Here is a 23,125-nt window from a genome sequence, read left to right as displayed (position 1 = left end):
GAGTGTTCTGTGTATGTCCTCCTAAGAGTTAATGCATGTTGTCTTTTTTGTATATATTTTGCCTGTATCATAACAGGGCTGTGACTTCTTGGAACCTCTCATTGCCCCCGTTTCTCTCTATCATCATGTCAGGTAAGGCCTTTATGAAATGCTAGGAGTTGTGATCAAGTTATCAAAGTTCTTGGCTTTTTAACAAAAGCCCAGTCCCTGATCAGTCATACAATTTTAATCAATTGATTGCCTAATTAATTGTGTATAATCACACACTTAGATTAAATGATTATTTCGTACCTTCAGAAGATTATTTTGCTTCCCTCATCTCAGGCTGTTATCTCAGACTTCTCATCTAATTGCCCGCCCTTCCTAGAACCACAAGCGTCCTTTCATTTGCTTTTCTCTCTCTAGCAGAAAACTCAGGAAGCACCTGCCTTATTACTAGAGGGGTGTATATTAAAATTAGTCATGACTTCAGGCTGTGGATAACTATTAACTATGCCAGAGACTATAGCAAAGACAGTTTGAAGGTTCTAGTTAAAGCAAGTAGGCAATGAAGAGGCAGTACTGAAATAAGTGTTTTCATTAGGCTTTAGCAGTTAAAAGAATTGGGAGTATTTAATGGAGTGACATTCATCCTGCCCTGTGTGTTGTTGTTTTTTTTACTACTTTCTGGTATAATAGTTTTTACCATGTTAGGTAAAACCACATAAGACCCACACCCACTTAGCAGTCTTTGAGCTATTGTGCACTTTATTCCACACCTCATATAATTAAATTGCTTTTCCCTGTAATTTTCTACATGGTGCTTCTCTTGCACCATTAGTAACAACACCTGTTTGCATGCTATCTCCTTTTCACTGTATATTGGCTGTGGGTAGTTGATCATTGCTTGTAAGGTAAGATGCTCAATACCAGAAGTAGAAATTCAGCTGTCTTCAAATTTAGCTTTTGTTTAAATTCTGGAATTTATTTTTGTAAACAAGCATATCCACACGCACACGAAAAGCTCTTCCTCCTTGTGGTGGAATATACCTGACAGCAGCTCAGTTTGAAGCTGTGGGTATGGCCAGGGCAGTATTAATAGTTGTAGCGGTCATGTCTTGGGGCAGTCCCCTCCTCCCTTGATTACCTGTATGGGGTACACTGGCCTTGCCTCTCCAGTTGGAGGAGTGGAAGCTCCCTTTGGATGTTTGTGTCTTCAGATGGGAGTACCTGTACAGGTTCTGAGCAGAGCAGTGTTAGTCATAGCCTACAACAAAGTTTGCTCTATCCCATGGCTGCTTGGGTTTAGTGCTCCTTTTTGTACAAAATGGCCCTTCTGCTGAGTTTCAGTCACCAAAATCTCCCAATGTGTTTGGCTGTAAACATAGCTGATACCCTAAACCAGGGGTCGCAAAAGTGCGGCTCCCGAGCCCCATGCGGCTCTTTGAGCCCTTGAGTGCGGCTCTTTCCATGTCTGGGCCCGGCTGAGTAGCGAAAGGGGCGGGGGGCGGGAGTCCGTGCAGGAGGCGCTTGGGTTACGTGCCGCTGCTGCTGCTGGCGGGCCTGCTGTGGGGAGAGAGTCTGCGCAGGAGGCGCTCAAATTACAAAGGAGCGACCACGTGCTGCTGCTGCTGGCTGGCCTCTGTGGGGATTGGGGGTTTCTTAAGCAGCAGAGGGAGCGGCCGCGGTTTCGATATTTGCATGATAAGCCCGCCCGCTGCCTCTTGGCTTCTGCTGTCGGCTCCTTGAGTCCCTCTTCAGAAAGGCTCGAGAGAAATTCTCATTGCTTTGGACGCGCTTCGCCCGGACGAGGAAGCCCAGCGCGGCACCTTTCTTGCTTGAGGCCGCCCGCAGCCCGGAGGGGAGGGAGAGGCAGAGAGCTAGCTGCCCCGGCGGCCGCCACCTCCCCCCTCCCTGCCACGTGGGCCTCTCTTTCGGTACGGCCGCTCTCCCCCCCAGTTCTGCAGAGCGGGCCCAAGGCCGTGCTCAGGCCGCCCCTGGGAGGGGGGAGGGGGCTGGCGCCGTGGCCTTGAGGGAGGGAGGGAGGGAGGGAGGAAGGGGCAGTTGGGGTCTCTCCTTTCTTCCCCCCCGTGGAAGCCGCCTGGGCCCGCGGCCCTGCCTGCCTGCCCCCCAGCTGGGGGGGGGCTCCTCCAGCCAAGCCACCTTGCCCGGGCACCCGCCTGCCTGCCCTGAATCTGGAGCCCATCGGTCCCAGAATGGTGTGGGGGGGTGAGCACCTGCCCCTCCCTCTGGCCAGGAGGGAACTGGCATGTCCATGGCTGGGGAAGGAAGGATGGACTGTGCATCTCCCCCTTGTTTGTTTGCATGGAGCACACACAGACCGGGGACCTGCTGGCCTCTTCCTCTGTGCCTGGGATCCCTGGACATCTGGACCCTCGCTGGGTGATGGTGGTGGTGGGAAGGAGAAAACAGTGGGCCTTTTTGTCTGGCAATCGTTAGCCCTCCCCTGGCCTATTACTACAGGTTTACCCTCTTCCTGCTACTTTGTGCCTCTTTCAAAAGGAACTGGGGGGAGTTACACTCTCCCCACAGCCATTCACCACCCCACTGTGCAGTAGGTGCTCTACTGGTTTCCACTTCTGCTAAATTTTAATTAAAGTTTATTAAGTTAATAAACAGTGTACCTACCTATATAGTTTGAGTTTAAAAAATTTGGCTCTCAAAGAAATCTCAATCGTTGTACTGTTGATATTTGGCTCTCTTGACTAATGAGTTTGGCGACCCCTGCCCTAAACTGTACCAGGCTTGAGGCAGGGTGGAAAGCTCAGTGGGGGAGCTTGTATTTTCACTCTCTGAGGGATATTTAAAGTTATGCCAGGGTTCTTGCAGGTGTAATGTTACATCAGTGTGGAGGTATGACTGGGGCTAGAGAGGCTTAGGATGCTGACTAAGCCTCACTCTAGTCCGGACATGTCCCTGACACTGCCCAGTGCGGACATATAAGGCTTAGTTAACTGTCCTGATCCACTCAAAAACAGGGCTCAGTATAGTGCTGTTTATGTGCTGCTAACCTGGCAATACAGTATTATCAGTACCTTTATCTGAATTGGGTTATAATGCACACATATACCTTGCTGAAATCCTAGTTCTAGGATGGTTCTTTTCTCTGCATTTAGCATAATATGTCTCTGTTTCCCCCGCAACATTTTTCTGTATATATGAACTTTATTAAAGCATATTAATTGGGTCAAATGGTCTTCCAGCTTTTCTCATCCTGAAATATTTACTTATGTAAAATATTTATATGCTGTGCTACTGAAACATTACCAAGGTAGCTTACAGTAATATTGAAAAACTACTTAAGCAGAATATCAAATCTAAATTAAATTCAGGAAAATACAGTGCTGTATTTTTTCCATAGAAAGTGTTCTATTTCTATTTATTAATTGTCTCATAGTAATAATAATAGGTTGCCATTGCCAATGCCATATTAGGCAAGCTTAGCAGTTTTTCAGGCAATTATACCTAGAGATTGTGTGTAAGAGTACCTGTGTGTATTACTGTTTTGTAAGGGGGGGAACACAACAACAAATACATATAATCCAAATAATAATCAGGTTATGTTTCACCATATTAGCTGTGCTCCTAGTAGAAGACAAAGCTAAAATTCTTACTTTATCTCAGACTAAAAGTGACAGCAAAACCAAAACTGATTTAAGTTTTGGAAGTGTTGATAGTAGATCTCTTAGCACTTTAGTGCTTTTGGTTACTGTGAATTAGCCATAGTATTACTTAAACAGAAAGAAAACTACTGACTTGGATCCAACTCTGGATTTCAGTGGATGAGGGAGGGGCAATTTTCACTTCCTTACCCCCTCCCACTGCACACCTCCCACTCTCCCCTCACTCTGTTACTGGAGAGCCCTGTCCCCTGGGAGTAGCATCTCCAGGGCATTGTGGGCTGCAGCTGGCAGAGGGTGAGCGAGGAAGTTGTGTTCCATGGGCAGAAATCACAGGTGGATCCAAACCACTGTATGGCATCTTTTCTATAAGTCACTAAAGGAAAGAAGTTGGTAGATATAAATTGCAGGCAGGAGTTTGGTGGCAACATGATAAGAATGAAGAAAAAATTAACAACACGGTGAAACTTAAAATTTAACAATGAAAGGGAAGTACATGCTATCTTTCTTTATATTTTGCAAGTATTATTCAAATAAAAATAATTTCTATCTAAAAGCTTTGAATTTATTTGAATATAATATTTGAAACACACTAGATTTCTTTTTTTATAATCATATATTTCAGTTCAAATCTTCACTGCTATTGGAGTATAAAATTAACATGGGGAGCTTCTTAAAAATTTGTTTAGTAAATATAAGCCCAAACAAAACATGCTAAAACAAGTCAAGCTGTTCTCTTGTTTGAGCTGTCTGAATGATTTGCTAAACTGCTCCATCCCTTGTGGAAACCCTGTGATAATAGGATACCTTTTTCCATGTCATTGTCTGCTGGAAATTGGACTGTGTGGCTAAATCAGTCAAAAAGCTGGTGCGTAGAGATAGAATGGATGTGAAGATCATCTGTTTTCTATGAGTCAGCCATACTGGGTAGCTGCTACTTATGTTTACCTTTTTTTAAAGAAGCCTCCACAGTTTCAAATCATGATTTTTGATCCAGGTTAGCACAGAAACAGAGAAGTTAGTAATATCAGTCAGACATCTTTAAGCATTTTAGGATTGGCTAATAGCAGCTGTGCTTTTGTGGTTTTTCTGTCCCTCATTTTCTGTTTGGTTTTATTTACATATAGGAAGCTACACTCCTGTTGCTGGTGGTCCCTTCTCCGCTCTCACGCCTAGTATATGGCCTCAGGAGATCCTAGCAAAATACACTCAGGTACAATCAAGAGGAGAAATAACCAATTTTGTGCCTCATTTTTCCTGTTACGGAGATAGAATATGGCATAAGAGTGCTCTTTTTTTTTTTTTACTATGGATGTCAGCAGTGTGTCAAAGCTTTGTACTTGATCAGCTGCACCATCTACTGGCAAGCAAGAGAAATCAACTGTGTTCTCTTTTCCAGAAAGAAGAATCTGTTGAGCAACCCGAGTTCCGATATGATGAATTTGGCTTCCGAGTAGACAAAGAAGGCAAGGTCTCTTCATTGATGTGATAAATGACAAGGTCTAAATATCCTCTACTCCTAGCCCAACCATCCTTTTTCTTGGGTCTTGAAAGTATTTTGTGGTAAAAAAGGAAGTTCTGGTGCAACAACAGTTTTAATATGCCTTTTTCAAAGCACGGACTTGAGGCATACAGTAGTAATAAAAGCCACAATAAAACTGTGTAAATCACTCCTGACAATAATAATAATATCACCACAAAATCAGATCCAAGTCAGCAATAATGCGGAAGGCTTGTTGGCATTCCCAGGGAGGCCATGCCGGTAGTTATTTACATCCCACTTTCTCCCCAATGTGGATCCAAAGCAGCTCACATTGTTTTCCTCCATTTTATAATCACAACAGTCCTATGAGGTAGGTTAGAATGAATATGTGCAAATGGCCCAAAATCACCCAGCAAGCTTCCATGGGCAAGTAGGGATTCAAACATGGGTTTCCCAGATCCTAGTCTAATACTCTGAGTACTACACCATGCTGGCTAGAGGCCGTTACTGGAAAAAGCTGTGGGCTGAGCAGAGACCATTCTTACCAGCCTGCAGGAGGGAAGCTGTAATCGGCTGTGATCTAGAGAGTGGCTCTGCTGCATAATGGCAGGCCTGTAGATGTTAACGTTGTTACCTGTCAGTTAGAAATGTACACTGGTATGTAAATCACAGCTTTTCCTTCTGAAGTACATGCAAGGGATGATCAGGAAAGGATCAGAGGCTTGTGCTGCCATGTATGCTGTCACCTGACTACAGGGAATCCAGTGTTACCCAGGAGGAAACCTCTTTCAACCCATATTCCAAAGGCCTTTGCCCCACATTAAACCCAACAAGGGTTAAGTCTTTCAGTATGCACTGTTCATAACTTATGTGATATAGAGCATAAGGACATAAGAAAGGCCATGCTGGATCAGACCAAGGCCCATCAAGTCCAGCAGTCTGTTGTCACAGTGGGCAACCAGGTGCCTCTTGGAAGCCCACAAACAAGACAACTGCAGCAGCATTCATCCTGCCTGTGTTCCACAGCCCTCTCCTCCATGAACATGTCCACTCCCCTCTTAAAGCTTTCCAAGTTGGTGGCCATTGCCACATCCTGGGGGAGGGAGTTCCACAGTTTAACTATGCATTGTGTGAAGAAATACTTCCTTTTTATCTGTTTTGAATCTGTCACCTTCCAGCTTCATTAGATGACCCCACATTCTAATATTATGAGAAAGGCTTCTTTCCACTCCATACCATGCATAATTTTATACACCTCCATCATGTCTCCCCTTAGCCGCCTTCTTTCCAAGCTAAACAGCCCTGTTTTAACTGCTCTTCATAGGGCAGTTGCTCTAGTCCTCTGATCATTTTGGTTGCTCTTTTCTGTACCTTCTCAAGCTCCAATATCCTTAGGTGCAGTGTCTGTTTAGGAATCTGTTCTAGAATATAAAAGGTTTTGTGAGGAGTATCCCTGTCTGTCCAGGTTATTGTACTAATGAAATACTTGTGGTGGTTTCCATTTTGCTGCTTGCATTTAAACTGATTGATATAAATAGGCCTCATGAGGAACTATTTGCTGCGGTGGTGGCTGTGATTTATTTGAATCCTAGAGTTAGGAAGGGGGTTGCTGTGCCCACATCTCAAATCCCCATGACTTGCTTTCCATTTCTCTAGATTGAAAAGTCTGGACTGCCACCTTCTTCTTTCCTTCTCTAAGCTAAAATGTGCATGTTTTGCTACAGATGGCGCTGAGCCAAATTCCAGCAAGCTCCTGGGGATCCCACTGACCGAAGAGCCACAACAGAGACTCAAATGGCAAGCCCATTTAGAGTTCACACACAACCATGACGTGGGAGACCTCACGTGGGACAAGATTGAAGTCACGCTTCCACGCTCAGATAAGCTGCGGTCGTTAGTTCTGGCTGGCATTCCGCACAGCATGAGGCCGCAGGTGAGGCTCTTTTGGCTGCTCTTGGAGGGGAAGGGAGGAGAGGAGAGTCTGCTGGCGAGAATTTCTCTCTCCGAATCCAGTGTCTTATTTGTAACACTTCTGTTTTCCTCAGCTGTGGATGCGACTGTCAGGAGCTCTACAGAAGAAAAGAAATACAGAGATGTCTTACCGAGAAATTGTGAAAAACAGCTCAAATGATGAGACTATCGCTGCCAAACAAGTGGGTAATTCCCAGTGGGCTAGTGCTTGAGGCTCAAAAGGGGTGCTCTGCCAGGTGGGCGGGTGTAACAGAGCAGAAGTGGGGAACAGAGCAGAAGTGGGGAAAAGATAAAGGGTTGCCCCCATTTTAATTAGGAGCCGTTTCTCAGTTGGGGTTGATCCCTTTCTTAAACTGAAAATCAATGGATTACTCCTATCTTAATCAAATTACCTGCCATCGTAACAAAAGATAAAACAGCCCCCTTTTTGCTGGCGGATAGAGACCCAAGAACAACATTGACAGTAGCCAAGTATCTATCCACCATATTTTCCTTAAAGAAATAAAGGCTTCCTGACCTTTGGGTCAAGGGAGCTTGAAAGAAGGAAAGGAAGAAACTGAAAATGAACTTTGAGGGGCTGGGTTGCAGCTTTCCTCCTGATACAGATGGGAAAAGGATTTACCAACAGGTATTACCTCTATGGGGTTAAATTTGTGTGGAACAAAGGGTGAGCTTGTGCATGCTAGCATGTACCCGCCTTCATCATGTATTGCAGAGAACGAGAAAACTCTTATAATCTTTAGAAAATGGGAACGTTTCAGTGATCATCTCACCCAACCCAACACTGTGATCATCTCACCCAACCAGCACAGATCCATTTGCTGCACAGCAAAGGCTAATTTCCTTTTTTATATATACATAAAATTTTGATTGTTTTAACAATTTTATACTGATAGGTAACTTTTCAGCAACACATTCGTTTCAAATGTAAGATAAAGAAAAATTTAACATCGTCGTTGAAAAGCATTTCATCCATTAATAAAATGATAATAAAATAAAAGACTTCCCCCTCAACTTCCTTCACCTTGCTATAAATTTATATACTCTTTTGTATTGAAATTCTAATCCAAAAATATACATCCAACTTAAACTAAATTAATTCTGAATTATCTGGGTCATTATAGTTGTTACATATTAGTTGTTAATTTAATATATAGTAAAAAAATTGTTTTTACAAAAAGCTTCCTTAAGCAAAAGGATTACATCAATAATAACAAAATTCACTAGTTATCATTTAATTTCTTATTTAACCCTCCGTATCTCTCTATCACCTATAAACTGCATGCTTCCTTTTAACTGTATTCTTGTTATGAGCTTTGATTTTTCCAACACTTCTGTTATTTTTAGGATCCAGTCTTTTTTGTTGGTTTGTCAAGGCCAACTTCTTGTTGGTCAGGGTGAAGGCCAAGTAGATCTTTTCCATGGTTTTCCAAAAAATTTTTTACATCCTCCTGTGAAATGATAGTAAATTTGACCTTTTTATAGGTAAAAAAAAGTCCCTGTGGAAAGATCCAACAAAATCTTATTCCATTCTTCTTCAGTGTCCCAGTAAAATCTTTATAGATGTTTCTCTTCTTCATCAAATGTTGTAGAATGTCCTTGAGGATTATAAGTGGGTTTCCTTTCACGGACAAAGGGTTGTCATAGAAAGTTTGCATAAAATAATCCTTCATCATGATGTCATAGAAGGAAATCATGATGTCCCTGGCCTTTGTAGTAGGTAAAGGGATTCTGGTAGGTAAAGGAATTCTATATATTGTATTTATTGCATAGTCCAGATCTTGTTCATTTATCTGAATCAGGTTAGCCAATGATTTTATAATGGTAGTTCTGGAACCTCCCAGTTCTTCTGGAAAGTTGCGAAGGCGAACATTTGATTGTCTTAGCTTCATCTCCATTATAGCCAGCTGGTCTGTAACAATTTGCTGTTGGGAGTGAATAGCTTGGATTTGTTTATCTTGATTTATCTGTTTATTTTTGATATCTTTCTGTTCTTCAACTGCCTTTTTAATTGATATGTCCATTTTCCTCATATCGATTTTTATTGTAGAAAGTTGTGATTTCATGTTTTTAAGATCACTAGTCAATATGTCCAATTTTGACTGGATTGGTTAGTGGTTTGAGTCAAATTGGTCAATATGCTGGTTAACTGGGCCAGTTGCTGAGATACTTTCTCATATTGTTTGGTGAAGATATCAGTGTGTTTTAATAGCATTTCCTGTATGTCCTTGTTGACCTTCTCCATATTTATTTCTGAGATTAATTCCAAACAATCACCAGTGTAAAGGGTGTGTTGTAAGTGTGCTGGCAGGAGCCAAGACCTGTAACAGTTTTCACTTCGTCAGTTTTATAGTTTCCCCGAGGTTAAATGGCTGCAGATTCTTTTCTTCGTTGTAAAACAATTAGTATGAAAGATTTATGGCACTCTAGCTTAGTTGTAAAAGGAAGATAAATTCCAGGTAATAGGAATGCTTTAATTGATGGACAAGGGAGGCGCAAGTCTGATCCTACGAATTCCTGTGAAGCTTGGTAGAGCAGTGAGAGTATTTCCTTGCTGTCTTCCGTTTCTCAACAAGTCTTTCAAGTAGGAACGTGGCAGGAAAGACGTCTTAGATCGGAAGGACGTCAGCTCCAAAGGAATTTATCCCGTTCACTCCCACCCCTTTTAACACCTCGGCGTCTGATTGGTAGCTAGAATGTCTTTCAAACGTCCCGTTTGTTTTGTCTAAGTAAAGAACAGATAGATAAGGCTCCTGCCATTTAACTATAGTCTTTTTAAAGCTTCAAAGTCGCTTATATTCTGGGCGGAGAGGTGCGGATTGCAGTAATGATTATATCAATCTTTCAAGTAATCGGAATCAAGGTAAAACCAAAAGAGTTCTTGTGACTTACTCAGGTGTTGGATGTTGAGGGTCTCATTGCAATAAAGTTGTTCCGTGGTGTTGATAGATAAAGGAGGTTGAAGCCTCAAGCCAAGAAGCCGTTCATGGCGATGGTAATCCTCTCAAATGCCCGTGGGATAACATCCATATCTCCGGGAGGCTTATAAGCACTCTCAGAGGGTATGGGAGTCAAACCACCCTTCGTGGCTGCAGAGGAATTTCTGCTCCCCAGTTCCCTAATTAGAGCTGGGGTGGGGTGTTGATTTTCATCCCTATTTGAACGTTTCTTGGAGCCTCTCAGGAAGAGAATTCCTGAGAGACATCTTGCCTCAAGCCAGCCTGTACCGGAAGCCAGCAAAGGCTAATTTCCCGCCAGGAACAGATTTTACATAAAACTCTGTTGAGCAACAGCTGGTGAGATAATAAGGTGGTAACTAGTATTAATGGGCCTCTTCACTCAGGCACTATCTGTTGGCCATAAATATTGGGCAAAATGTGGAACAGAAGCCTGGTTATTATAATGCAAGTGTTGTGATTCCTGCTCAGCGCAGCACGGCTGTCTCCCTCATTACGAGCCCCAAATGTCTGTCAAAATGACAGGCAGACCAATAAAAAAGGTAGAAGTTAGCAAAGCCAACTAGAGGCGATGAGGCAACATTCAAAATGAAGGATGCCCTTCTGAGGAATGTGATTTTCTCTTTGGGACCCAGCCATCCTCTTGAGTGCATGGACCTCTGAGGCTTGGACTTAATTCCCACTGAAATGCAGTTCTGGTACAGAAAGAAGAATTTTAAAACATTTATTTGCCTCAAGTAGAAAGCGAAAGAAGCCTGGAGTCGTGGAGCACAGGACAGCTCTTGAAACTGAGGCAAAGGTCAGCCCCTTAGTGTGTCATCGCACAGTTGTTGCCATCGGTGAGAGTTGAAACTGGTTGGTGAGAATTTCACGGACTCTGCACAGACACTCCTGCCAAATACCACTCGGTGTATATTTACAATGAGTGTGCGCTAAGAGAAGCTCAGCCTCCTCTCGCCTTTGAAGCAGGCCACTTAAGATGAGGGATTCCTGAACCAGTGGAAGGTTGTGCACTCTCTGGTGGGCTTTCTGTGCGAAATCTAACTGGAAGTCTAAAGTTCGAGGCATAAGGCCTACTTTACCAGGAGATTCAGTGAAGGCTGGAGGCCTACCGAAAGAAAAGAAGATTGAATGATGTACTGGGAATTGAATTTCATAATGGCATTCTTGTGATTTGTTAAGATTGAAAAAGACTTGCTTCGCACCATGCCCAGCAATGCCTGCTTCTCCAACATGAACAGCATCGGAGTACCACGGCTACGCAGAATACTACGGGGACTGGCTTGGCTGTACCCAGAGATTGGCTATTGTCAAGGCACTGGCATGGTAAATAAGATTTGAGGGTTATAATGCAGGTTTCTCTTGGGGGCTTGTTCCAGAGTCTGAGTAGGAGTTTTTGGGTGGCAGTACACACAGAAACATACCTGGTGTTAAATCAAATAAAATGAACTGACTTCTGGATTGCTGTCACAGAGTAAACAAACTCTGCCCCATGAGTTTGCCACAATGAGAGTCCCAACCCCTGGCTTGTAACACACCAAATGGCTTAATTCCAGGATTGTTGCCAGAGCATAGAGACTCTGTCTTTTCACTGGGGATCTGTGGAGTGTCGTGGGGGACATGGTAATGCATGCTGTGATATGCAGCAGTATGTTCAACGAGATATGCTGTACACTACAAGCCACAGAGCTGCCATTTTCATCGGCATCCCTGTAGTTCACATAATGTGCGCTCTGACTTGGTCTTTGACTACGGGAAGATTAAATAATAGTCTAGGCAGGACTCAGGGCACAGCAAAGATTCTTCTGATTACTCCTCCTGTACTTGTAGTTATAGGCACTGTAATATAGAATCAGAGTTGCTCCATCAGCCTCCCCTGCTTTACTCCCTGTGGCTGGGGAGCAGACTCTTTGCCCCATTTTCTACATGTATAACATCAAGGAAGTGACCAAGTGCTACACAAAGAATATTGTTTTATCAGAGCATATTCAAAGTGTCTAGATGGGTATAAATTCTCTGAATAAATAGATAGTTGACAACTGTACTTCTCGAAATGCGAGGGAAAAATCAGTGGGGATGTGGGTGTAATGTGTATATGATTCATCTCCCTTTGGGTCTTCCCTTCCCTCCTGCTAGGTAGTGGCTTCCCTGCTTCTCTTCTTGGAAGAGGAAGATGCCTTTTGGATGATGTGTGCCATCATTGAAGATCTGGTGCCTGCCTCCTACTTCAGCACCACCCTGATAGGGGTGCAGACCGACCAACGTGTCCTGCGCCATCTCATTGTGCAGTACCTGCCACGGCTGGACAAACTTCTACAGGAGCATGACATTGGTGAGGGTTCTCCTTGGCCCACAGAGCTGGTCCCGCCATGAGCCCATCCTTGCCTCTAAAATTGAGCAAAGTGAAAACAGGGCAGTTGGGAAGGCTGTAATGCTGTTCATGCATTAGAGGTACCCACTGGGGATTCTGTTGTTTGCTGGAGAAACAGGAAATAGTTAAAAATGAGCATAGAGATTTGCCATCCTCAAGACCACACTTTTAAAAATTTCAGAATGGATGGGAAATTGAAGCAGAAGGCTGGTAATTTGCTTACTTAAACCTCCTCAATGATGTTGGGGCTTCAGGTTCTTACCACACTGTTGATGATATGAGCATTACTACCAGTACCACCATGGGGGTGGGAGGAATGTGGCGTGGCACACATTCCAAGCATGCCTTGCATGTGAGTCCAGAGTCATTCCCAATTTGGTGTTAGAGTGGGTTGGTGTGTATGTGCACACACATATATTTTGTATCTTGAATATTCTTGGGGGATGGGTTGTTTTTGTTTTAAAGGGCAAAGTTCTCTTTGGGCCCCAAGAGCGATTCCATCCCACTCTGTTTGTGTATGTGTGTAGTTTTCATTTGAGATTTGTGTGTGTGAGAGAGAGGAATATATTTATGATCCCTGTGTGTATGAACTATGTGTTCCCTCTGATGCCTGAAAAAATGGAAAAGGGAGCCAATATTTGCTCATTATATGGATGGCAAGGTGTTGGCTTATTCAGCAGAAAGAGCTATGATGCTTCTTTCCTGATGCTGAGAGTGGAGGGGACTGAGAAATGGGAGCTGCAGGCCTTTCTTCTTTATCTCCACCCACAGAGCTGTCCTTGATCACCCTGCACTGGTTCCTTACGGCATTTGCTAGTGTGGTGCACATCAAGCTGTTGTTACGAATCTGGGACCTCTTCTTCTACCAGGGCTCCATAGTTCTGTTCCAGACCACACTGGGCATGCTCAGCATGAAGGTAACTAGCAATCCTCAGTCCACAGAGAAGGATGACAAGTGTGCTGTTTCAGAAGCACACACTTTGACTCTCTTTGCCTTTCAGAATCCCCCGTTGCCTTACTAGCCTCTCTTCTATATCCTGGGTAATGCCAACAAATCAAAATAGAATCCCAGGACTGTTGAGACCTCAAAACCCTCTTTAAGTTTAATTTGTCTGATGGGATCCATAAATCCAAGTACATTTTTATTTATATGTGGATGTTCAAAAGGTTCTGTCACAGGCATGTTCTATAGGAGTAAAGGACATGTGCTCTACTGTCCTGGCTCGTTCAGAGCAGATTTAGAGGGCCAATAGAAATTATGCTACTTTGGCTATGTAATACTGTGACACAGGTGCAGTGTGGCTATTTTGTTTGTCTCTGATCTAGCTGAAGGGATTCCTTTACATACAGCTTGACAAAATGGCTTGTAAGCTTTTGTGTAAATATTGCTTGACCGCAGCAATGAGTATTCTTTCTGTAAGTTTCCTATAACTTGTGTTTCTTTGAGTTCTTCAAATTACATGTACTGCAAGATCTGCTGCAGAAAGGGCCCCAGAAAATGCATAGGGTTTGCACATCATGCTATATAGAAATAGCTCTGAAGATCTAAGAGAAACAGCACTTAAGGGGCAGCACAGTCATTTCCAGTACTTGGTATAACTAGTTCTGACTTCCAAGCAGAAATGGCTCATTAGGCCGTCCTTAGCAGGCGTCTGGTGCAAAGGTGTATTGGGAGTGTAGCCTTCCCTGGAATGAAGTGAGCGGAAATGATTGCAAAGGGGGAATAATGAAGGCATATACTGCCTTTGTTTCAATGGTATTGTGAAAATAACTACAATGGCAGTAGCATTAGATGCAGGTGCTGAAACAGGGAGGAATGTGAAAACGTTTTGGAGCATGATTAACACATAATATGTGGAATGGCTTTTTCCTGCTAACACAGGAAGATGAACTAATCCAGTCAGAGAACTCTGCATCCATCTTCAACACACTCTCAGACATCCCTTCTCAGATTGAAGATCCAGATGTGCTCCTGCAGGAGGCCATGCGGGTTGCTGGATCGCTGACAGATATGGCAGTGGAGACACAGCGTTGCAAGCACCTTGCTTACCTCATTGCAGACCAAGGGCCGCTGCTGAGCCCCAGCGCTTCTGTTAACCTGTCCAAGGTAACTTGGCAAAGCCCTTAAGGAGTGTTGGAAAAAGCACCAGGAAGGAAGCCTTGCAAACTAAGGCTTGGCTTCTGCTCTCCTGTTGACTGGAGGCAGTAATAAGAGTTTTGCTGCAGAAAGGCCACCAAAGGCCCCAGACTTGATTCCTTGATGAACACATGAAGCTGCCTTATACTGAATCAGACCCTTGGTCCATCAAAGTCAGTATTGTCTACTCAGACTGGCAGTGGCTCTCCAGGGTCTCATCTAGAGGTCTTTCACATCATCTACCTGCCTGGTCCCTTTAACTGGAGATGCCGGGGATTGAACCTGGGACCTTCTGTATGCCAACCTCTCCTTATTGTTTATATTGATTTAAAACACTTGTCTTGCCTTACCTTTTCACTCATATGAATTTCCAGCTGAAAACAGCGAGATGCATTTTAATCTGATATCCTTCTTCACTTCTGTAGTGGAAAGGACACATCAAGAGAACCTGGCAGCAGACAATGGTTCCAAGAGGTTAGGCACCCTTCTGCTCTGCCAGGATGCAGAACTAATTGCAGCCCCTTCAGTGATTCCCAAGTGCTGGGGAGGGGGAAACAGCAGCAATTCCTCTCCCAGCCCTGCTATTCATTTCCTGCTACCAGCTCTGTCTGGTTCCTCTGCCTCTGCATTCCCCTATTCTGCCTCCATTTGCTGTCTGTAACTTGTGAGCCAGCATGGTGTAATGGTTAAGAGCAGCAGACTTTACTCTGAAGAACCAGATTCAATTCCCCACTCCTCCACATGAAGCCTGCTGGGTGACATTGGGCCAGTCACAGTTCTCTCAGAACATTCAGAAGTGGTTTGCCATTGCCTGCCTCTGTGTGGGCTGAGATAGTTCTCTTACCTTGAAAACCCTACAGGGTCAACACGAGACAGCTGTGACTTGACGGGACACGCGCACACACCGAACCTTGAGGCACTTGGAAGATCTGCTTTCCCACACTGGCCAGTCAGTGTCTATGTTCACTTCAGTAACATTCTCTCTCCTTGATGTTTTCCTCCCATGCAGATTGTACGACGCAGGACACAGCGCAGGAAATCTGGGATCACTTCGCTGCTTTTTGGTAAGAACAGATGCACACCCTGGCACGTTGGAGGAGCACAGAGCAGTTGAAAGGGTAAAACACCATGTATAGGTCTGCATGAGAGAGTGGTTCTGTGTTGAACATATTGTGCCAGGCACCAGCAAAACAGCAAGTGCACTAATGCCATTATTTTATTTATTTATTTAAAACATTTATTAGCTGTCTTTCTCCCTTGCAGAACTCAAGGTGGCTCATTATGTACTTCTTTGCTGCATTTAGAATACTCTGTAGAGCTGGAGCTGAGTTATGGTACAGAAAAGAGCAACAGCAATGCTTCTTAATCCGAGATCTGTTCTGTGTGCCTTCCTGTTCAGTTGCTCTGTTGGGCAGCTGTGCTGGGGGAGCTTGTCCCTGTCAGTTCTTGTTGATTTCAGTACCAGCTACTGTAGTATCTTCTGAATTACCTCACCAGTAGAGGACAGGAGGCAGCTTTGCAGTGGTTCCTGTCCTTACTGGAGAGAGTCCCAGAAGGTGACGCTGGGAAACTACTGTTGCACCCCATGGTTTCTGGCTTGCAGGATGCCAGAAGAATCCCATTTTTGTCCTCCATGTTGTTTCAACAGTTGTATGAAATTGCCAAGGACAAAGGTCATCTGGAGCTTTGCAGTCTAGTGCCATCAGTGTGCCAATGGCATTCGGCTCTGCCTCTCCACGTATTTCCAGGGAGGCTCTAGAGGTTTGGCACCAGTATTGGGGATCAGTGACAGGGCGAGGGTGAATAAAATGAAAATTAATTCAGGCAAGCAAATACTGTTTGGTATCCAGGAATAATGCAGCCTGTGTTGGATGGGACTGAACTTCCACCTAAGACTTGGCTTTGTCATTTGAGGGTGTTCTTAGGTTTAAAGTATTTGATTTTTTTACTTCAGAAAATAATTATGACAAACAGAGGTGGACTTGACTGCTGTTTCACCCTTTCTCAGAATGTTAGAACTTGTAGTCACACAGTTGGATTCAACTGTGATGGGTTCGGAGGAGAGGGGGAGAGTTCTTCTTTGCACCATACATAATTTTGGAACTTACTGCTATGAGATGGTGCAGCTACCAGCTTAGATTAGTTGTCTTTTTTTTAAAAGGATTGGACTAATGGAAGATAAATCAATTAACCACTACTGGACCTCCATGTACAGAAGCAATATTCTTTTGAAGGCTGGATACCAGGGACAAGCCTTTGCATCCTGCATGAGAAATTCTCTTCTCCTTATGTTATTTCTCCTTTACTTCTAGGGGAAGATGATGTGGAGGCACTGAAGGCTAAGAACATTAAGCAAACAGAGCTGGTAGCAGACTTGCGTGAGGCCATCTTGCAAGTGGCGCGGCATTTCCAGTGCGTGGACCCCAAGAGTTTCAGCATAGTAAGTGGGAGAGGGAGAGAGCCTCCCTAGGCAGAAGAATCTGTTACCGCCTGTGCCTACTTTGCTGCGAGAGGGTGGTATAATGTTAAATTGAGAATGTTTCCTCAGGTAGGGGAAGGAATCCCTTCATTTCAACCAGCTTTGCATGAACATGGCTAACTCCTGTCTTTCTCCAACCAGGACCTAACTCCAGATTATACCATGGAAAGCCACCAACGTGACCACGAAAGCTACGTGGCATGTTCCCAGAACCGGCGGCGACGGGCCAAGGCACTGCTGGATTTTGAGCGCCATGATGACGATGAACTGGGCTTCCGCAAGAACGACATCATCACGGTATGAGCGTTGGGAGGGAAGCATCGTGCAGGGGATATGGGGGGGCCTTTGGAATTATACAGATAGAGGACAATGAATGCAATTTTTAAAAAACTACAGCATGAGACAAATGTCAGTGACAAGAACCCATTCCCACCCCTTTGTAATGTGCATACATTTGCATAAAAATGTAAATAAATGATAAATACATTGAGCACATACAAAAATTTAAATTTAATTTTCCGAGATACAAGATCCAGAGAAGGAATTAAAATCAGAATAGTTATGGTAAAACAGACTCCGAAAAAGAAATTGATAAAAGATACACACACACATAGTATGGATGATGACGGAGGGGAAGGAAACTGGAAGCCTTTGAAACGTGGTGCCAGAGAAGAATGTGTAAAGCAAACTGAATGGAAAGAAAACTAAATGCAGAAACTGGCTAAGAGATGGGGAGGGGAAAATGCAGACCTATTTCTTGTCATCTTCTGGATTAATAGCAAGTGTCCTTTGTCTGTGACAGACCGGGGGGCCACTCACATCATTACGATTAGGCTCCATGTGTGTCAGCAAGCAAGGTGGAAAATAGGTGTCAGCTTGGAGACAGCCTTTTCCTTCTTTGCTCCTGTGCCTTCCTGTGATGTGTGGCCAAGTAATTGTTCCTACTTTCAAATTCTATAGATAATTTCCCAGAAGGACGAGCACTGTTGGGTGGGAGAGCTGAACGGCCTGAGAGGTGAGTGTAAACCGATTGAGTGCAAGGGTGGAACGGTGGATGTTGCATTTTCCCCAAAGATTCTTCTCTCTAATAAGAGTTTGGGGTCTGTTCTTGTGCACAGGCTGCCCTCTGCACCCATGCCCCAAATGTTACTCTTTTTATTCTGCGGCTGCTGCCAGAACTTTTCTGTGGGTCGGCTTTTAGCAATAAGCTGGTGCTTCATTGTAAGTGGTCTTCCTCCTCCCTATTCTTTCCTAGGCTGGTTTCCTGCAAAGTTTGTGGAGGTCCTAGATGAACGCAGCAAAGAGGTAAATTATTCCTCCTGGCTCTTGAAGATCCCCTCCTTGTGCATTCATACCCTGTCCCACTGTCTGGTTATATCATCCCCTTTTACTGCTCTCCATGCTCCTGGGTTGGTTGTTTACAACTTGCAACAGACTTGTTGGTGTGGCTGAGGCCATACAACAGAAACTGCATAAATGTATAGAAGATGAATAAATTGAGGAGTGTCTGGGAATCCTATGCAGGACGAGTTCCAACCTGTAAGTAGCCCAAGGGCCATCCGTGACTCCTCCTGAAAGCCAAGCCCTTCAATGAAGCCTCACTCTGTGGAAGCTCAGCATATTCCTCGTTTTAATGTTCTGGAAAGTAGGCAATATCTGTATTCCCACCCCACAACAGGAGAGGCAGAACACACAGAAGTAAGTGATGAATCCAAAGTTTGCACTAGGTGTTTGTAGCAAAGGCAGGATTTAATAGATTTATGAGAGAAGATAATATTAAAACAGAAGATTTGCCATCATCCACTTGCTGATTGTGCGGGAGTGAAGGAGTGAGCAAAGAGTATGTTTTGAAAAGGTTCATCCACGTACTTGCTAATTAGGTGACCAGTGGATCATGGTTCTAACAACTATGAGCTTACAATGGGTTTTACAAAAATATGGCCCTCCAGTCATGAATCAAAGACATAGGCCTGTAGAACAGCCTCTAAACCTTGCATGGCCAAGATCCATTTATCTTGTCTTCCGTCATGGGCATTGTGCCCTTTCTGGAGTGTTGACAGTGGTCTTCAATCTTCTTTTCAGTATTCCATTGCTGGAGATGACTCTGTCACTGAAGGTGTGACAGACTTGGTTCGGGGGACGCTCTGTCCAGCCCTCAAGGCCATATTTGAACATGGGCTGAAGAGACCATCTCTGCTGGGGGGGCCCTGCCACCCCTGGCTTTTCATTGAAGAGGTAAGAGAAGCACCCACTGTCTTGGAAATAGTCTGGTGAATGTATGAATAAAAAGCTGACTCTAGCTTTGCATCACCATTCTCTTGTATTCTATGTGTCTGAGACTGCAAACAGGCATTTGATCTCTCAGAAACATGCTGTAGTGGGGGAAATACCTTCCTGGGATACTGGTAACCAGGAAGAGCCATGGAAGTGCCCATAGCTCTTATAACAAGTTGTGCACGTGTTCTTCTCTAGGCTGCTGGGCGTGAAGTAGAACGAGACTTTGACTCTGTGTATTCTCGTCTTGTGCTCTGTAAAACATACAGGTAAAGGTTTTCTCTCTTCAGATTAACAAGATACCGTATATACTCGTGTATAAGCCGAGTTTTTCAGCCCAAAAAAAGGGCTGAAAAAGCCGAACTCAGCTTATACACGGGTCAATACAGTAGGAGAGGGGAGGGGGGAGGAGGGAGGAACTTACCGCTGCCATCGCCGCCTCGCCCGGGAGCCTTTCTCCTTCCGGCAGGGGCCTGGAGGGGCCGGCAGGAGGTCCCTGCTGGCCGCTCCGCCGCCGCCCAGGCGCCTTTCTCCTGCCGGCAGGGTCCTTCCTTGGCCGGCAGGAGGTCCCTGCCGGCTGCTCCGCCGCCACCCACGCGCCCAAGCGCCTTCCTCCGGCCGGCAGGGGCCTGGAAAGGCCTCCTGCCGGCCCAGGAAGGCCACGCCGCCGATTCGCCGCGTCTCCCGGTAAGTAGGGGGTTCAGGGGCTCTTCCCCCTCCCCCCCTTGGATGGCACTGGGGGTGGGGTGGGGCGGGAGGGCCTGGGAGGCGGCGGGAGGGCGACCTGGGGCAGGGGCTCTGCGCTCTAAAATGGCGGCCGGCATTTTAGAGCGCAGCATTGCCGGTAAAGGGAATTTCTTATTGACCCTCGGCTTATACGCGGGTCAATAAGAAATTCCCTTTTCTGGCCTCAAATTTGGGGGGTCGGCTTATATTCGGGTCGGCTTATACCCGAGTATATACGGTAGCTGTTTTCTGTTTATCAACCGCCCTTCTATTGTGAAGCTCTCGTTCTTCTTGGCTTTCACATTTCCTTGTTATAGTAACCACAAGATGGGTGTAGGATGGGATAGCCAGTGGTAGCTGCAGAGATTGCAGGGAAGGAGGCTCCTGCTTAGAGCAGTCACCTTGTCCTCAATGGATTTCAAGAGAAGTGGCCACCTCTGGTGAAATGTGCATTGGCTACTGAGAATCTGCTTAGCGGAGAATTCCTAAAGTTTTATATTGGGCAGGGAAAGACGCCTTTCATGGTATACGCTGGATCTATTGCTTTACTGTTTTAGGTTGGATGAAGACGGGAAAGTTCTAACTCCAGAAGAGTTGCTGTATCGAGTGAGTATTTTGGTCCCTAGATGAGGTAAGGTATCACAGGGTTCTCAAGGCGGCCATCTGAGGAGTCCGTATCTTTATATCCAGTCTATCCTTTCACACTAGAAGCCCATGGGACTGACAGTGCCAGCCATTTCCAGCAGAGGGCACTGGAGACAGATGCAAGCACAGTCCTTTTCCAGGTTGCTTCCAGAGACCAAGAGCTGTGTGTGAAATGTGGTGGTTCTGTGGTTGTTGTAAGCTTTTCTGGTTGCAGTAGGTTACATGACCAAGGCTGGCTGTGCAACGACGTGAGGCTACCAAATCAGAATCCAAATAATTCCCTTTCTTCCCTGGCAGGCTGTGCAATCAGTAAATATGTCACACGATGCAGCACATGCCCAGATGGATGTGAAGCTTCGCTCTCTCATCTGCATTGGACTCAAGTAAGGCTCAGTTTCTTTAGAGGCTACTTTTGTTGGCACAGAGTAGGAAATGAAAAATGGGGAAGAGGTGCAGATCGCATCCTCAGACGGCTGTTGCTTTGTGCACTTTGCTGTGGTGAGTGCACGCAGCTTTGTATTTTGGGATTTCTGTGGTGCTGATAACTCTCTAGTGCTTTGTTTTGCAGTGAGCAGGTGCTGCACCTGTGGCTGGAGGTGTTGTGCTCCAGCCTGCAAACAGTGGAGAAATGGTTCCATCCCTGGTCATTCCTGCGCAGCCCTGGCTGGGTACAGATCAAGTGTGAGCTCAGGTGGGTGGGGCCTTTCCTCTTCCCCTCTCCTGGAACATATGCCTGTGGTAGAAAGAATGCATCAAAACCGATGCCAGTTTTTAGCTTCCTGGCAGAGATTGGTACAAACGTGGAGGAATAATGTAGAGATTTTTCTACACAGTTCCTTGCATCAGAAGAGGAGGGACTGGCAAACCTGAGATTCAGAGGCTGGGAAGCTGAGCAGAAAGGCAGCTATGGCGTAGTTGGCTTGTGCAGGGCCTGATGGGGAGAAAAACTGATTACCTTCTGATTACTATGTTCTGTTACTATGAAGTTGGAGGTTCTCACGTGGCCTCTTTTCCCTGCCTGGGCAGCAGTTTCTCCTGTCTCTCTTCCAGACATGGAGTTGTATCAGCTGCCATTCCCGTGCCTTGTTCCATCTCTCACCTGAAAGCTTGTGAGACGTCCCCTGCCCCGTTCATCCTATTAGCACATATTGTATAAATTACTAAAACCAGAAAAGAGGTACTTCCTTAATATCTGTCAGCCAGGAGGTGTTCACTTCCATTAGGTAAATAGAATTCTAACAACTGGGTAAAGCAAGGGGGAGATGTTGCCTATGCTCACAGTATTCTTGAGGCACCGTACAGCTGTATTCTGGCTGGCTGTGGCATTATTTTAAAAAATCATGCTGCAGAGAACATCTTGCAAATGTATAGGCAGAAGTGCTCAGAGAAGCACACCCATCGAGGGAGGTTCAGGGCTGTACAGAATATGCCTTGTCCTTTTCTCTGTGGTTTCTGTTTAACAGGCACCGACTCCCTCTCAGTCCTCCCTGATATCAAATCTGCAATCTCTTCCTTGCTTCTCCCCTCTCCAGTGCTGGACATAAATGGTTTTAATTGTCCACATTCCTTGAAGAGTTGATTTACAGCAGCAGAATAAGACACACATGAATTGAAATAGTTTGAACACAAAGTGCAGGATTTCCAGAGGAGTAATAGAATAAAGTAAATATGCCCAGACACGTCGGACCTATTAATTCTGGTTTCTTGGTATTGTGGTTGGACTGCTGTGTATGCACAATATTCATTTATACCCTAACTGGCAGTGTATTGTATTGCAGAGTCCTCAGTAAGTTTGCATTCAGCCTTTCACAGGATTGGGAACTCCCTATCAAGAGAGAGGTAAGCAAGTGATCCTTCAGCAGTGTAGCTGAGGCACTCCCTTGCCAATTAAGAAATTGCACTTCCACCAGCACTGTTTGCAGTGACCCTTGTTTAGGGCTAGGCTATTTCCTCCCACCTCTGTTTCTGTAGGTCTTTAAGCCACTGCTGGTATGGCTCCTCTGCTCACTTGGGAGGGGGGGTACGGCACCTGCACCAAAGAGCATATACTTCAGCATCAGTTACTAAAAGTGTTCCACAGCTTTTCTTCCTTACTGTCTGTTCCTTTCTGTAGGAGAAGGAAAAGAAACCACTGAAGGAAGGTGTTCAAGACATGCTTGTGAAGCACCACCTGTTTAGCTGGGACATAGACGGGTGACTCATTGGGTTCAATTGAGACTACTTAGGTGACATCAAACACCCAGCATATGATCCTCCTTAACCAGCCTGTCGCCTCTTTGTGCACTGTACACCCCTACCCATCTCCACCAAGGGAAAGGATCTCCATTATAAGCTTGTGCCAGAGCACACTGAAGGTGATGGGGATTGTTTCCACTGTTGTATTTTTTTTTTAAACTGGCTATCCAGTTTACCTTTCCCATGGTAATCTGATTACGCAGAGCATGTATGTACGTCTCAAAAGC

The 23,125-nt window shown here is 44.9% G+C and overlaps 1 protein-coding gene across 1 annotated transcript; it reads left to right on the top strand.

Annotated features, from left to right (window-relative positions):
• The first annotated feature begins 120 nt into the window (after nucleotides 1-120).
• Nucleotides 121-22,914, top strand: SGSM3 (small G protein signaling modulator 3). Its single transcript, XM_056847080.1, has 21 exons — nucleotides 121-132; nucleotides 4,748-4,833; nucleotides 5,020-5,086; nucleotides 6,828-7,036; nucleotides 7,149-7,256; nucleotides 11,214-11,357; nucleotides 12,168-12,363; nucleotides 13,174-13,319; nucleotides 14,285-14,509; nucleotides 15,549-15,603; nucleotides 16,852-16,979; nucleotides 17,160-17,315; nucleotides 17,979-18,033; nucleotides 18,274-18,323; nucleotides 19,101-19,253; nucleotides 19,491-19,561; nucleotides 20,576-20,624; nucleotides 20,961-21,046; nucleotides 21,232-21,354; nucleotides 22,442-22,502; nucleotides 22,777-22,914. Exons 1-21 carry the CDS (start codon nucleotides 126-128, stop codon nucleotides 22,858-22,860), a joined length of 2,259 nt encoding a protein of 752 aa, XP_056703058.1. The 5' UTR covers nucleotides 121-125; the 3' UTR covers nucleotides 22,861-22,914.
• The last annotated feature ends 211 nt before the right edge of the window (nucleotides 22,915-23,125 follow it).

The sequence above is a fragment of the Euleptes europaea genome, chromosome 3 (assembly GCF_029931775.1).
Source record: "Euleptes europaea isolate rEulEur1 chromosome 3, rEulEur1.hap1, whole genome shotgun sequence".
NCBI lineage: Eukaryota > Metazoa > Chordata > Lepidosauria > Squamata > Sphaerodactylidae > Euleptes > Euleptes europaea.
The sequence above is the reverse complement of the archived record's forward strand: the minus strand, read 5'-3'. Positions and strand labels throughout refer to the sequence as shown.

Bases quoted from the DNA above. Each gene is read 5' to 3' on its own strand.
- SGSM3 (XM_056847080.1), top strand. The intron at 7,257-11,213 runs GTGGGTAATTCC...TGATTTGTTAAG, and splicing joins AGACTATCGCTGCCAAACAA to ATTGAAAAAGACTTGCTTCG. The intron at 18,324-19,100 runs GTAAATTATTCC...TCTTCTTTTCAG, and splicing joins TAGATGAACGCAGCAAAGAG to TATTCCATTGCTGGAGATGA.